General features: G+C 31.7%; 1 protein-coding gene and 1 long non-coding RNA gene across 4 annotated transcripts in view; one reads left to right on the top strand and one right to left on the bottom strand.

Moving 5' to 3' along the window:
- LOC106681754 (ancylostoma secreted protein) overlaps positions 1-9,564 on the bottom strand; it is a 58,138-nt gene extending 48,574 nt beyond the window's left edge. For all 3 annotated transcript variants that reach the window (XM_014422234.2, XM_014422238.2, XM_014422239.2), the window contains exons 1-4: positions 9,374-9,564; positions 6,605-6,723; positions 5,937-6,012; positions 2,264-2,427 (exon numbers count right to left, since the gene is read on the bottom strand). In XM_014422234.2, coding sequence (XP_014277720.1) covers positions 2,264-2,427; positions 5,937-6,012; positions 6,605-6,723; positions 9,374-9,440 — 426 coding nt within the window. In that variant the 5' untranslated portion in view covers positions 9,441-9,564. The remainder of the gene's footprint in view (positions 1-2,263; positions 2,428-5,936; positions 6,013-6,604; positions 6,724-9,373) is intronic.
- Positions 9,565-9,602: 38 nt separating this feature from the next.
- Positions 9,603-15,695, top strand: LOC106681757 (uncharacterized). The gene is made up of 3 exons (XR_001343303.2): positions 9,603-9,741; positions 15,294-15,475; positions 15,556-15,695. It is a non-coding gene; the product is annotated as an uncharacterized lncRNA (long non-coding RNA).
- The last annotated feature ends 150 nt before the right edge of the window (positions 15,696-15,845 follow it).

The raw sequence follows: 15,845 nt of genomic DNA, 5'->3' as shown, positions 1-15,845 counted from the left end.
CTTAATTCATTCTCAGAAAATGAGGAGATTAATGGAAATGGATCAGGGAGTCAAATTTGATTAGCCGGCAAGGAGGATGTAACATGTATATTTTGGAATGACAGGTTCACTAACTCCAGATATGTGAGTACTGGGCTCACAATGATTGTGGTTGGGCAGATAAACCACACTATGCTAGTAATTAGAGCAAATGAAACTGCTCGTATCATTAACATTGAAATACTTAAAAAAAAAAAAAAATGTATAACTTAACATTAATTCATATATTCTTTTTTACATTAATTTAAATATGTATTACTTGTGCTGATTCAAATTATTTTGTAAGGATGTATGAAGGTAAACTAAACGAAATTGAAATTAAATTGTATATCAATGAGAAGTGTAGTGCTATTTTTTCTTAATTTGTTTCATTATATGGCCAATAATATTTTTAAAAAAACTTATAATTGCCTAAAGGCCAAGTATTTAGAATAAAAATACAATATTTTTAATACATATATAACATCTGAAACTTATCACAATGAAATAATAAACAAAATTTTAATAAACAATCCCATAGCAACAGACAACATAAATAATGCTGATTTTGATAATAAAATTTTTAGTTTTATGACTCATTTTAAAAGAAAATCATAAAAGAAAGAGAAAATACATTACTTTTTGAAATAACATTATGATACAAGAAATGGAGAAAAAACAAAATAAATACCAAAAAAACCAAAGTTAGTTAGTTTAGAACTGCTGCTAAATGCAATGAAAAACTAATCCAACCAAAATTAAAGAAAATTTCATAAATAGCAATAGATGAAAAAAACAAAACAATAAACTTATTTTAAATAGAAAAGAAATAAGGACATAACACATAACCAAATAAAACATCACTGATAAAAATAAAATATTTCAGTTTTCAGTTTCATCGAATTACTAGTAATTGCTTGCAATAAATGATAATAATTAAAAACTAACATGGAGATACAAAAATTTAATTACAAGCAGTTTCAGTAAAATAAAAGACCCTATTCAGAAAGTGGACACCATCAATATCATCTATCAACTAAATTTTTCAAATGGAAAGATTTACATTGACGAATCATTACAAAATCTATAAAAACGCGTATTAAATAACTTTAAAGCTCCATAATAACCAATAAAACCATATAGCCCCAAGTAACCACATAATATATAACAATTGCAACCACAAATTAATGTTGAGATTTTGGATAGAGAAAAAATATAATGAAAAGAAAAATTAAAGAAAGGCTATTTATAACAAGACAACTGGAAAAGACACTGAACAGAAAAGAAGACCTCAAGTTCATTCCTGATACCTGGAATTTTATCATATAATAATAATAGTTAATTGAATTTCCCCCTCCACCTAACCAACAGTCTATTATTAAACCTTAACAATTTAACATTTCTTTAGAGCATAAATCATTGATCAAGTAATATTGTTTTGTTATAAAAATTAAAATTTATTACTATGCTGATAATTTTATCATATTAAGTATGTACAATGTAATTTTAGTAATTTTAATAAGTTCTATTATTTAATAATTGCTTTCTCTATTTATTACCAGAAATGAAACTAATGAATTGTATAAAATTGTAGATACACTGTTTTTAAAACAACAGTGCATTGTATTATGCTGAAGAGGAGAGAGCAGTATCTCCAAAACATCCAAGAATAGAATAAATATACCTATTAAAAAATGTATTTGTAATCTAAATTTTTGAACCTTGAGGAAATTATAATTTTTTATTTCACAATAAAATAATTCTGTACTATAATTTTTTTTAGTGTTTTATCAATCAATTTTGTTTTGTTTTGTTGAGAAAAAATATTTTGTTTTTACTTTGGAGGGTCCATACGTTCCCAGTTTATCACCCAATCTTGATTTTTTTTTACATTATAAAAATTATGTTCCTTTGGACCCTAAAAATTGAAAAACGACCTTCAATGTACTTCTACAGTTAATTTGGGGATTCACCCAGATCATAAATATATATTTGAACACAATGGAAGAGCTACATTAACATAAAAACGAAATGAGGTTCCATATTATAACCTTCCCCTCTAATATTAGGTGTTCTGAGTTATTATTGTAATACATTTCAATAACAGAATCAGAATGTGAAAAGGACTGGGAACAAAGTTAATAGCATTTATAACACTAATTTTAAAGAGAAAAATCAACTCTTTTTTTAAAGAACCATAATATTTATATTTTATTATACAAATAGTTATGTTCCTAAAAATTACCCGAGTAAAACTATCCACAACTCCAGTATGGTTTCCATTCTCATTATAATTATCAATTTCATTGTACCACATCGTCATCATGTCAACATAGTCCAAAAGTAACTTGGTATCCTTACCATCTTTAGAAATATTTCTTTGGGCTATATTTTCACCAACACCATGAGCTGCAAAAAAAAAAGTAATTAAATTGTTAAAACTCATATAAATAAAATATGATAACCCAATAAACTTTCCAAGAATTATATTGAACTGAATTAAGATACTAACTGTATAGCCTCATCTGATTTATATCACATTAACATACAAGCAATTAATATTAACCTTTGATTGATTAGGAACAAGGTTGGCTAAGGAATAATCGTGCTTTTCTGTTATTCAGTTTTCTGTTTGTTTTGTTTTTTTAAATAAAATTAATAAAAATATGAATTTTGTCATTCATTTATTATTTTCATTTTCCATTCTTACCATTTAATTGTGAGTCAATTCATTTTGGCTCCTACTGAAAAAGGAGTGGTAGTATTCTGGTAATGTTAAATAAATCACAGTACAAACATGTATAGTTATTCGAGTATTTGATACTATTGCACTAAATTTAGGTGCCAACATAATTAATGAGGTTCAAATAATTGTTTGACTCAGTTATTTATTTACTTTGTAACAGATGATAGATTCTTCTACTTTAGTTACGAGAATTGATGTTGACAAAATTTGATACACTTCATAAGTACAAGTAAGCGCAGAAACAAGCTGTTATCTTAAGATCTTATCAATCACATGCTGCATCAATATGTTAATTGGTGCAAGTTTTCAATAAGTTAAAATATGATTAAACATTGATATAAATATACAGCCCTCTAGACTTTGGCAGTATTACTCTACTACCACTGTCTCCTCACTGTTGGCAGATACAGACCAAGTTTTGAGTCTTTGGCTCTTGCTGAATCGGCTTCTCTCTTTATAGCAAGTATGCTCTCTTTTCGTACATCTGTGGCTTACTTATATTAAGTCTGGGCAGAAGAATCATTGCTGAGATTATTCAACTCAGCCCTCTACTGCTCTTCAAGCTTATTCAACTCAGCCTGTTAAATCTCATCAAACTCCGACCTCTTCTTTCAGCAATAATTTTTCTGCCCAGACTAGTACATCTTCTACCATATCGGTATCATTTCTTAATGTTCCCACACCAGTCTTATCTAATTTAACTTTCTCTTCCCTTAAATCATCTTTTCCCAATTTCAAATCACAGATAAATTCTCTTTGTTCACTTCACAGACGTTTGGCACACAGTTCAGAACAACGTATTTTTCTACTTAAATGCAGGTCAAATTCCCTTTTTCCAAAATCTATCAACAATTCACTTAAACATATTTCTATGTCTGGTCCACTTCATTCTAAACTTTTGTCATATTCTACCAAATTCAAAAAGTCTCTACTTAATTTAAAGATCTGCGAAACCATTCAACACATTCATTTTCTCCAACACAACATCTCTTCTCTCTCACATATTTTACGAACCAACATAGGTGAGACCCATTTTGGAGGTCTTTCCATATTAATTACCACAATTTTCAACTCAACCCGCATACACAACAAACAAAAACTCATTAATAAGTTCAATAACCTGTATCAAGAATCACTAACCAACAAAATTTATCCCAAAGGTCAAGAAAATTAGGTCCTTAATATCTCATCTACTGATATTCCCTCCAATGTACTCAACATTCTTAGCCTAGGTCCTAATTTCTCCATACCCAAATCTTCACATAAAATTATTCCAGAATTACTCACTGACTTAAAATACATTCACAACGACCCCCTATTTCATCATTCTAATGAGAGTAAAGAGTTATCACGCACTACTATTTGCAATACCATCTCTAATTACCTTCAACACCCTCCATCCTTTTCTTCCAAATTTTCTCCCCTTTTCTTTAAAGACCTTTCTTTCACCCGATCCTTCCTTAGTTCACATGATGACATTATTATCACCAAAGCCGACAAAGGAAACAAGACCATAATTGAAAAATTGAAAACTTAATGATTGGAAAATCAGTAACTTTAACATGGAAAAAACAAAATGAAAAGTGATAATGAAAGGTTTAGGGACTAAGGAATTAAAACTTGGAGACTAAGTAGGAAACTTTGGTAAATAAAAATTTTATAAAAACATTAAGTTCAATATGTGCTTATGTAGAAGAAATTATAATAATTACTATTTTAAACATAATAATTTTAAATCAAAGTGTAGAAGTTATTTCCAATAAAAATTAATAAGAAAAAACATAAATAATAGTTATAGCGGGCAACAAAAAGTAGGGATATTCCCAGGTACTTTTACTACCTGCAGAAGGTAATAATAAAAAGAGCATCTGGAATTTGACTCTTTAGACCTACTGCAACTTGGGTCATTTCAACCCAATAGAGAATTAATTGGACTCACCAAAAAAGGGGTTTAAATTACATCAATGTCTCTTTTATTATTATACAATATATACAAAATTTTCAATCTCTACAATAAGTAGCAACATTAGCACTAGACTAGGTCCTGAATACATTTTCCAAGTTACAGCTAATTTTTTTATCATCTTGAGTCATCATAAAGTATAGGCAGAAGAAAGCTTTTCCCTTCATGCCATTCCAAGACATCGCGGAACCTCAGTCCCATGCAGCCATACCTCTCGGTCTATATTAAGCTATCTCACCTTTTTCCTCTCTTTCCTCCTATCTGCTGTATATACTCTTGGATGGCCTAGTGGTATTCTCACAGTAGGTCAAGCTTCCATTTCTTTCAATGGTTCTCTCTTATCCTCTATTCTACAAATGTGACTAAACTAGTTTAAGTGTAGTTTTTCAAGCAAGGTTAAAGACTTTAATTTCTATCTCCAGCTCATCTTTTATCCATTCATAGCCGATACAGTTCTTTCTGGTCCTTCCAGTTGCTTTCCACAGCAATTTCATTTTAGCAATTGTCTTCCAACTGGCTTGCTTGTCCTGCATAACTCAGCTTTTGCTTCCATAAGTGAGGGTTGAAAGGTTGCCAAACTGATATATGTGCCTTTTAGTTTCTTTACAAACTTTCTGAGCTCCATTATACTGTTACTAGTAGGGTAGTAGACCTGTTAGGCTTTAGCTATCCTGTATTAGCTACTTCTGAATCAATCTTCACAATATTGATATGGCATATGGCTTTTCCCAAATAGGTAAATTCCTGCGCCACTTCATTACAGATAAGCTGAATGTGCTCTTGTTCCTCTCTGATATCATTATGTTATTGTTTTCCATACAATAAGCTTTCAAATGTTCCTCAAGGATACAATAGGCTTCGAAACATCCCTCAATTTTCATTTCTCAATGACACTCCAAGTAGTACAGTGCCAAATACTGGGGCTAGAAAATTATTTTAGCCCGGGCACAGTGAGCCTAATGGTGTAGGAGATAAAAAGAGTGAGGTGGAGGAGTAAAATAAATTAGTAAAAAATCTCATTAAATTCACCATCTGTTTCTTTTTAGAGATTTATGTTGTCTATTGTCAGAAATATCTTTAAATCTTTATCTGTCTGAAAATAATTTTGTTTTATGTATGAAAAGAGGAAGTACAAGTTATATGAAAGTTCTATCCTAAGTAAAGAATAGTGTATAAATACTTATGACTGAAAAGCTGAGCATTTCTTACGTCTCTCAGGATTATGATGGAAGTCGCATGTTTGGGAATGCTTATATGCAATATTTGCTAACTCCTCATCCCATTTCTGAAATTTTAAACAGTATTGAATAAAGTTAATAACTTTAAAATGTTTTTTTCACATTATTTATAGGGAGTGATAATTTCAGATTTTTAGGCATAACTTATTCTTAGACATTTACAATTAAAGCCTCTTAAAATGTTGGGTTTGTTTGAGTTGGTCATTGTGACTCATTAGTCGATTTATAGTGTTGTGGCAGAGCTTCAACAAACCAATATTATTATTTCTTATGTTTTTATTAATTTATTAATGGAACTGTTTAATCAATAAAAATAACAACTCTTATTTCAATCTCCTTATGTCTATTAAACAATAAAATGGCAGACTAAGGGCAATATTAAGTTGAAACTAAAGCTCTCCTCAGCTATCTTTAAATGAAGATTAGGCAAAATGAATATCACACAAATAATTCCATAAATAGGTTTATTAATTCCCATTTATTTATTAATTTTTGTTTCCAACAAATTTTTAAATTTATAGTAAGATGAAAACAAATACACCATTCACTGTTTGTGTAACGAGTCATTCTTGAAATTCATTAAGTTAATAAAAATAATTTCCTATAAAACAAAAGATGAAAGAACAGCCTCTGACTTACAAGTTGTATCATGTTTTTAGCTCCACTTAATTTTGTATTTCCAAGGGCGACTCTGTTCCTCATTTCATTGTGGTACTTCAGAGACTTCACAATTTCTTCACATCCAAAAGGCTGGCTTTCTGAAACATTTAAGAACAATCTAGGTATTTACTACATTCAATATGACAAAAGAAAAAAAAAAAGTCTTTTTGGAAGAAATCAGAATCTGATAAAACATGAACATAACTCTAGAGTCAATTATTTGCAACATTTACTAAGTGTCTATTATCTATTATCTAGTATAATAAAAAGTATTTTAATGTGATTGACATCAGTAATTGGGCAAGGAAAGTTTAACTACTCACTGAAAAGATGACTGTTAAAACTGAACACAAATTTGTCATAAACATGATTTGTTCATAACCATGAATAAATTGCAGAAAATACAATCTGAAAAGATTAAATATCAGTCCAGAAGTATAATATTTAATTGTAAAGGCTCTGGATTAATCCAAATATGGTTTATATAAAGATCCTAGCCATCATTTGGTACATTCAAAAGGTCAGTTTACCACAATCTATGTTCACTTTAAACAGTTGTCAAGTCAGTGAGTACCTACTCTTTCCAGATTGTAACTTCTGTAATTTGAGGATTGAATGAAAACAATTGAAAGATTGATATTTAAAATTAAACATTTATGCATACATTATTATTATGATTTGGCAACATAAATTTCTTTGGATATAAAATGTTCTTAGTGATTCCAATTTCCATATATACAAACAATGTTAACAGCTCAAAAAATCATTTGTGGGACATTTAAATGGTTGGATTTGCAACATCCTAAAGTGCAGCCATTTCTCAATTATCAAACAAATCAATAGACAAAAATCTTGGAATTGAAGAGCTATGGGTTGCTATGGTTGTATTAATCACAATACTAAAGTAAATCCTAATATAATAAAGTTTAAACATTCTAATAACATGGGACATGAAGAGAAAACTTGATTCAAAAAGCTAATGCATACAAAGGAAAATGACAATTCTGTCAGAAATGAAGACAATGGTTCTAGTTCATCTGTCATATAGGACATACACCCGATAATTTACATTTATAATAAACAAGCGCTTCAAATAATTAAAGATGTTCAAAAATATTTTTTAAATATAAATATAGGAAACAAATATCAGACATTTGATGTCCATTCAGGTGTAGGGCAGACATTGATACCCACAACTATTTTTATGTTGCATATATCTGAAATTGTAGCTACATTGGGTATCTAGAAGTTTCCATACCATATAATACAATTACATCCAAAGAAATTTTTTTTTGTCTTTTCAGACGGATTTACCCCGTTAATAGGCCGAGCATAGACACTTAAATATAAGATTTGGACACCAAGCAAACCTTTTGCTCGATGGGATTACAAGGTAGCTGTCAATCCTCAACTTCTTTCAGCGCACTTCCCGATTCCACGAGTTGACGATTTTCTCGGTAATCTTCCAGGTTATATTTTTTTCTTTACGCTGGACTTATTTGAAGTTATTTACATATTACTGTAAATGAAGAAGGTAGGAAAGTTCAAACTATCATAACTCATAAAGGCACATTTAAATTCAGCCGACTATAGTTTGAAATCAAGACTGCACCAAGTGAATTCCATCGCATAATGGACTAAATCCTAACGGGTCTTTAAGGGGCTATAGCCTATTTTGATGACATAATCGGACATGGTTCAACCTTCAAAGATTGTTACAATTCAAATAAATGCCAATTTTTCAAAACTATAATTATTTATCTTGGGTATATTGTTCTGAAAAACAAAATTTCAAAGCATCATTCGAAGATAAAACTAATCACAGAAGACCACAAAACAAAGAAGATATGAAGAGATTTTTGGGTATCGTTTCCTATTATTATATTAAAACTTTGTCCGAAATGCTTCAACAATCCTCCCCCCCCCCTCCCCACTTCGGATATTACTTTATAAGGAAATCTTCGAATTGTTAAATGGCCTTTAAAAAAGATTAAACGCTAAGATGGCAAATAATAGAATCCCAGTACCTTTCAATTCTGAATTACCTACCTCTGTGGTGCACCTCTAGCTGGTATACCAAGTGCGTTATCTCATGTTGTAAATGACATAGAAAAGCCAATTAATTGCCTCAGTTACAAGAAAAGTTTCGAAATGAGAAATGAACTACAGTCAGCTCGTCAAGGAGGTACTGGCCATAAGGTTTTCCTTGAAAAAAATTTGTTACTTCCTATTTGGCAAAAGGTTTATCAAGGATAATAAACCATTAAGTAGAATTTTTCATAAGACTTCTGCTAGATTGCTAAGATTTGCAGCCTGTCTTACCAATTTTGATTATCAGATTCAGCATCGATCGGCGGGATTAGGTTTAAAACGTATCTGATTAATAAATAATACAGTTTTGTTTGCGAACTGTAATTTTTTTTTATTACCCTTCCCTTGATTATTTCTGACATAGGGGAAGAGGGGTTGTGTTATATAGAGGTAATAAACCCATTATAACAAGAATGGAGAGGTCGTTTCATAAACAGCGCCGCTGCAGTTTCGAGGTTACTAATGTGATGCCTTAACTCCTTCAGCTAAAAACGGCCGACTAGTCAACTAGACCTAAGTGAAGACCTCTGAGCAACGTACGAATGCAGGGAATGTGGTGGTTTAGTACGTACTTAGCAATTCACTCCATTCCTCTTCGGTCTAATATCGAGCGGCCTTATAACTATGCTTAAAATGCTATAATGTACAAAAACTCACTAAGAATTATGAAGGTTTCAAGAGGGCCGACCAGCACTGTAACAGCAAAAATATAATATAGAATCATTTCTGATGATAATTTTGCACCCTATTCATTTGGAAATTTTCGTCATTTAAATAATCTTTAGATTTTGAACAATAAATTTTAATTAAAACGTTAAAATCTACTACTCCTACATAGATTATTAGAAAATAACATGTGTTAATTTAGGTCTACACAGATGAAAAATTTGGTTATACGCAGAATATGTTTAATAGGAGAAAATTCATAAACAATATAATATTATTAAGAAATTCTGTTCTACACACAGATCAGAGAAGCTAAATGCATTATAATGACTTTGTTGAAGTTGCAGTTTACTTAATAGGTAATTAAATTATCACACTCTCTTAACATCCCTTCAGTCAAACAGTTAAGCATAATAGGGGTATAAGATGCTCTACATAACCATTTAGGTTATGTTCCTAGGGACCCATGGAATTATGCTAGGAAATAAGGATAATATTTTTACATAAAATAATTTAAAAATTAATTTTTGGTAAATTCGGAACAGCAATTTTTATTACCCCTAACTATGGTTGGCAGAGCCATGAACTTTGATTCTTAACTGTTTCCATAAATTAATAAAACATTGTGGTGAAATAACTGCATTTTTTCTTCTCCTGAGTAATCCCCATCGTACTTTGAAGGCCGTATCATAGGATCAAGTTCACTTCTTCTGTATCAACTTTTGAATTTACAAGTATATGACTTATCCGACTTCAGCCATCTCAAGCTGAAACAGTTTTCATATCAGTAGTTTACAAGAACACTTTCTTTTTAATCTAGACCAAGCTCTAAATTTGTCAGATAAAAATAGTTTGCCCTGAAAAATCTTCAATTCAATACTAGATTAACCAATTTCTTTGACGTACCATACTCTGTACCATAAAAGAGGTAATTAATATTTTAATAATAAATACAATACAATTGGATCATCATGTTTGACAAAAGAAACACAATATACTGTCTTTTTAATAACTAATTTTATGATAGTTTCCAATTTTCAATTAAAACTTTTAATTTATTCATAATTTTAACTTCTATGAAGATTGACATTGCCATTGCTCCAAATAATTAATATTTCGTAAAAAATAATAAATAACTAATGGTATAAGAAAGATTGGTTGGTATTTATTATACATTATTTTCTATTAGCATCAAATTGAATTTTATAATGAATACATTATTAATATAAATGGTATACCGTGGGTGTTAATTAATACATACCCCTCTAGACCCGCAATAATTGAAACAACAGTATCACATGAAATTTCTTTAACACATATTTAACCACTTAACTTTTTCCAGCGATATGAGTCTGGAATTTTTGTATGGAATATATTGCATGTTTTTTGCGGCTTGAAGTTATATGCTGTTACATCGGTGAGTGTATCGATCCGACTCTACGAAAAGAGGATAACCCCAAAAAACTTTTACGGACAAATCATTATCATCTACAAAAGAAAGAGAAAGCCTTGTATCAAATACCTCTATGATAAACGTTGTAGTTAATTAAATTAGCTATTAGATTGAGGAAAATACAGCATCCTAAGTTAAGTATAGAATGGAGTAACCCTGTTTTGAAGAATGAGCCCGCATTGGAATTTGCTGAAAAGTTTGGAATAAAGGTGCTGCTACACGTTCGCCAAACTATGACAAATTTGCGCAAGCGTGTGGATGGGTTATTCGGATTGGCTGATGTAAGTTGATTTGATCCCGCCGACTCTTCGAGTGTTAGTTTCTGGGCGCTAATCAAATCGCGCTTGTGCTGCATTCACACATTTGTAGCCCAGTTAGGATTGTTTTAGAACTTGTGATCTCCGTATTTTAATTAATTAATGAATTTCCCCAACATTCGGATTCAATAATTAACTCCTGTTTAAAGTTATATATTTTAAAAGTCTATCGATTCGGAGTAAATACTTTGTCAATTAATTTAAGCGCTTTATTTTTTGTTGAACACATGAGAAATATTAGTTTATAAAGAAATTAATAAATGCCTGATTAAAAATCTACAACAAAAGTTGAATTTATGAAGCGGGTTCAGATTTTAACTCTTATTACTATTAGAAGATAATGTTATAACAAAAATTAATATTCACTAGAATAGTGAAAGTTATAACAGAACTTTTAACAATTATCTATAAAGTAAGTATTAAGGGTGAATTAGTTTTGTAAGGGTCATAATTAGTTTTGTAATTCACTTGTAGGTATTTATTTTCATAAGCTATGTCAGCACAGTGAAACAAAAAACCAAATGTACCTAAACCACAAATCTGGTCTCTCCTAATTCTTTTAGAGAGTTCCTTAAAAACGTTTATAACTGCTTGAGTATTTTCGATGAAGCGTATGGGACATGTGGAGATCAGTTTGGAGTAATGGATACCGTAACGAGTTTCATAGTAGATCCCTTGCCGTATCAATAATCAAGCAGTGGATAATACTTTCCTATTTATGTGCGTCGATTACGTTGTAGACCTTCATGAGGACTAAGAAAACATAATTAAAAAACGTAGTATAGATTAGATATGAATAGAATAAATAAAGTCGAATTATATGGGGGAATTATATGACAAAATTATAAGTATAAAATAATTTTATATTTATACATCAATATCTATATCTATAGAGAAAGAAATGCTTTAATCATCCATACCGCCCAAATAAATCGGGTCGCTACATTACACAGCATACTAATCAATCTGTGATCGGACGTATAAAAATTACATATATTTACATGAAATAATAAAAAAGAAAGAAAACAGTTTTTTTCCCACAGTTTCCTTTTACAATCAATTCCAGCCTACATACTAAATACAAATATTTCAATTCATTCCTTTTTTCCCCCCTTGTCCCTTCCATTTCACCATTTCATAATTTTTATTTCATTTGATCGACAAATTACCTCTCCCGAATTTACCCTCCCAGATCCTCTCCAGTGACCCGAAAACAAATCCACTATTAGACAGCAATGAGAGGTAAAAAAAAAATAATAGTCACAACAGTAGATCAGTTTACGGTAAATCAAACAAATGAATACATTTTACCAAAACAAAACTTATACATAGATTTAAAGCAAAATAAAAAGTTGGTTAAAAGGAATACTTGACTGGATAAATAAGTTTTAAAAAAATAAATGAATAAAAATAATAATAATAATAAAATAATTTAATGAATAAATATGTTAAAACACACAAATCGACAAGTCCACATACTAAAATAAATAAATAAAACAATGAATAATATCAGAGCTAATTCCCATGCAGGTCATGACCCTATGGGATTATGGGAATTTTCATTTCTGTATGATCTCCAGGGAGTCCAAAATAATATTTTCCGCCAAGATCGCAATATCCCCGATGCTAACACCTAGGCCTTCTAAGAAGCTCCTTGTTCTATCTGGTATTGTTCCGCGAGATCCAAACCGAGGGGTCTCACGGCGAACTCTCTCTCTCTGAAGGTCTCGCGGAATTTTTCCTTAAGGAAAGGGAGGCATTTTTCATATACTTCTCCTTTCCACTCCATCTTCCAGTTCGAGGTCTTTACTCTCAAATCTTACGGATCCGTCAGTGTCAACGCAATAAGCCTCCTCGAAGCAGAAGTTTTTTCTCTCAGAGAGGTCCATCAATTATTCTTTGACCCTGTGGTGCCAGCGTGTTATAAGGAAGGAGTTGGAGCATTTTCCCAGCACATGGGCTGGTGATTCAACTCTCTGCCGCATTTAGCTGACCAGCTACCATATTCTGCTAAAACATTATACTTACTAAAAACAAAACAAACTAATTTGACCCAAATATCTAAAGAAATTTAACTTAAGTCTTTTTTTTCTTCCTTACCTCCTTTATCTTCAACTTGAGCCAAAGTGAGATCTGCTGTGAAGTGAGCAGGTGGTAGAACCTGTAGGACTTCAACCGGGACAGTTTGAGTCTCTCCCCGACGTGACTGGAGAAGGTAAGATGCCTGTCAAGTGTCACCCCGAGATAGGGGATGGTGTTCGAGATCCTTCGGCTTTCGCCGTCCACTATGAACCGCTAGGGGAGTTTGCCTCTCTTGCCCTTCTAAAAGGACATAACTAAGGCATCCGTCTTCGAAGGGTTCACCCTGATGCCGTCCCTCTTCAGTGCTGTTACGATGGTAGCAGTAGCATTTTCGGCATGCTCGAGGGCTACCTTCGGACTCATGCTGGAGGCGTAGATCCCAATATCGTCTGCATAGGCTGCTACCGCTTCCTCTGGGTGCTTTAGGACGACTACTGGTGTCGTAAAAACGACGAACAGTAGAGGTTCCAGCGCAGAGCCTTGAGGGACTCCGCAGGTGGTGGGGACAGGAGGCGAGAAGTCTATTGGAAAGATCTTCCACTAAGAAAGCTTCCGATCAGTCGGCATAGAGCAGCAGGGAACTTGAACTCCTCCAGTCGGCGGAGTAGTAGCGGGTGGGACACGCTCTCGAAGGCCTGGCTGCAGTCCAGAGAGATGAAGGCCTTCCCACAGTTCTTCTTCATCTGCCCTATGGTGTGCTCTTGAAGCTTCGCCAGATAGTGTTCGCAGGCGACACCCCGCTGAAATTCAGTATGCTCAGGAGGTATAACATCGGCTCAGTCTTAAAGTTATTGTTATAGGAATTATTAAATTATTGTTGTAGGAAGATGGTTCAGGTGGCGGTCAATAAAGGTATCAAAATAGTATTTTTTATTTATTATGTTTTTTTATTATTTTTTTTTTTATTGCCCTGGTGGGCCTTACATGGTTAATTTAAGAGGTATATATTTTTTTAACAATTTATTATGGGGAGATATAGTCTCATACAAAAATCCTTACTATATACAATATAATAAATAAAAAACAAATTAAGATAAAATAAATAGATTAACATAATAATTCTTAATAAAAGATAAAAGTAAAGTTAATAACATAAACAATGAAATTTATGGATTTAACAACATAGATAATTGACTTATAATAAAAAAAAAAAAAAAGAAAGTGAATTTAAGAAAAAATAAATTAAGATAATATAAAACTTTAGAGTGACAATAACAGAACTGATAAATATAGAACTTATAACAGGATGTCCAGCAGCAGCATGGCATTCAGTCTTCGAGTTGTGGTTGGGTTTCCCAAGTTGTAGGTCACTGCTCCGTTAACTGTAGATAACTGAGTGGAACTTCATGAACCTTTTTTTGGTGTAATCCTCTATTGTCTCTAATTGTAGTTCCCGTGGGTGACAACAATCTACAAGGACTATCTTCCTACAATCTACTTAATACGGTCAACTATCTTCTTCCGCTATATATTTATCAATAATGAAAACATAATTTTTTTTCCAGTAAAGGTTTCGCGAACTTGAAGCTTTTCTTGTTCTTAGTACCTGCTGTATTTTTTACTGTTATTTTCATATCTTGTTTTCTTGATTTAAATGAAGTGTTCAAAGTTTCTAAGAATTGAGATTTATGTGTGCCTTCGTTTAAACCGAACGGGAGCACGCATAGGAAGTAAAGAAAATATTTATTACCTATGTATAATGCCCATAATTTTTTTTATACCCACCATCATCTAGGTTCCATTAACGTTAAAATATAATGTCAATAATTAATGCTCCATAATACAGACATGACGATATTGTGTGGGCTCTCTTCAAACCTAAATCTTTTTAGAATATATAACTTGAAGAAATCAAACTTAATATTCTATGAATCAAGGCCAGCTGTAACCGAATGTAAAACAAAAAGAAAAGACAGATTAAGTCTTTATTCAACATCACGTAAATGATTTCTTCCATAAAAACTTCATAATGTTTTTCTAATGACTCTCCTTTTTTTTTTTTTTTTTTATTGTTTTCGTTTACTACCGAGTTCTGTCTCTAATCCTATGTTAACTTCAGGACAATCCGAAGATTTTAAGTGCAGTAAACTTCATATTTTTGTATCTCATCTCCCGACCAGTCGAGTATTATTTTGAGTGAGTAATGTTTTGGCACAATATGGTAACTCCAGCCACCCGTTGAAGACTTCTCTTCTTAGTTGGAACATTAGTTGTCAGATTAATTGAAGATTCAGAAAAAAAGTAAATAATACAAATCCTTTTAGAAGTATGTTTGTTTTGTTCAGATATTAAGGTAAAGTTAGTTTCTGTTTTATTTTCAGTAGATGATGTTTTGGCAGAATATGGTGACTAACTCCTGCCGTTCGTTGAAGATTTCTCTTATCAGTTGGAACGTTAGTTGTCAGATTGCTTCAAGCTTTAGAAAAACAGAAAAAAGTAAATAATACAAATCTTTTTAGCAACGCTAACAAAATGTGTTAATTTCTTTTAGATGTTTAGGTAAAATTAGTTTCTGTTCTATTTTCAGTAGATGATGTTTTGGCAAAATACGGTGACTAACTCCTACCGTTCGTTAAAGATTTCTCTTGTCAGTTGGAACGTTAGTTGTCAG

Source organism: Halyomorpha halys, unplaced genomic scaffold (genome assembly GCF_000696795.3).
Source record: "Halyomorpha halys isolate HHAL.00 unplaced genomic scaffold, Hhal_1.1 Scaffold363.1, whole genome shotgun sequence".
NCBI classification, from domain to species: Eukaryota; Metazoa; Arthropoda; class Insecta; order Hemiptera; family Pentatomidae; genus Halyomorpha; species Halyomorpha halys.
The sequence above is the reverse complement of the archived record's forward strand: the minus strand, read 5'-3'. Positions and strand labels throughout refer to the sequence as shown.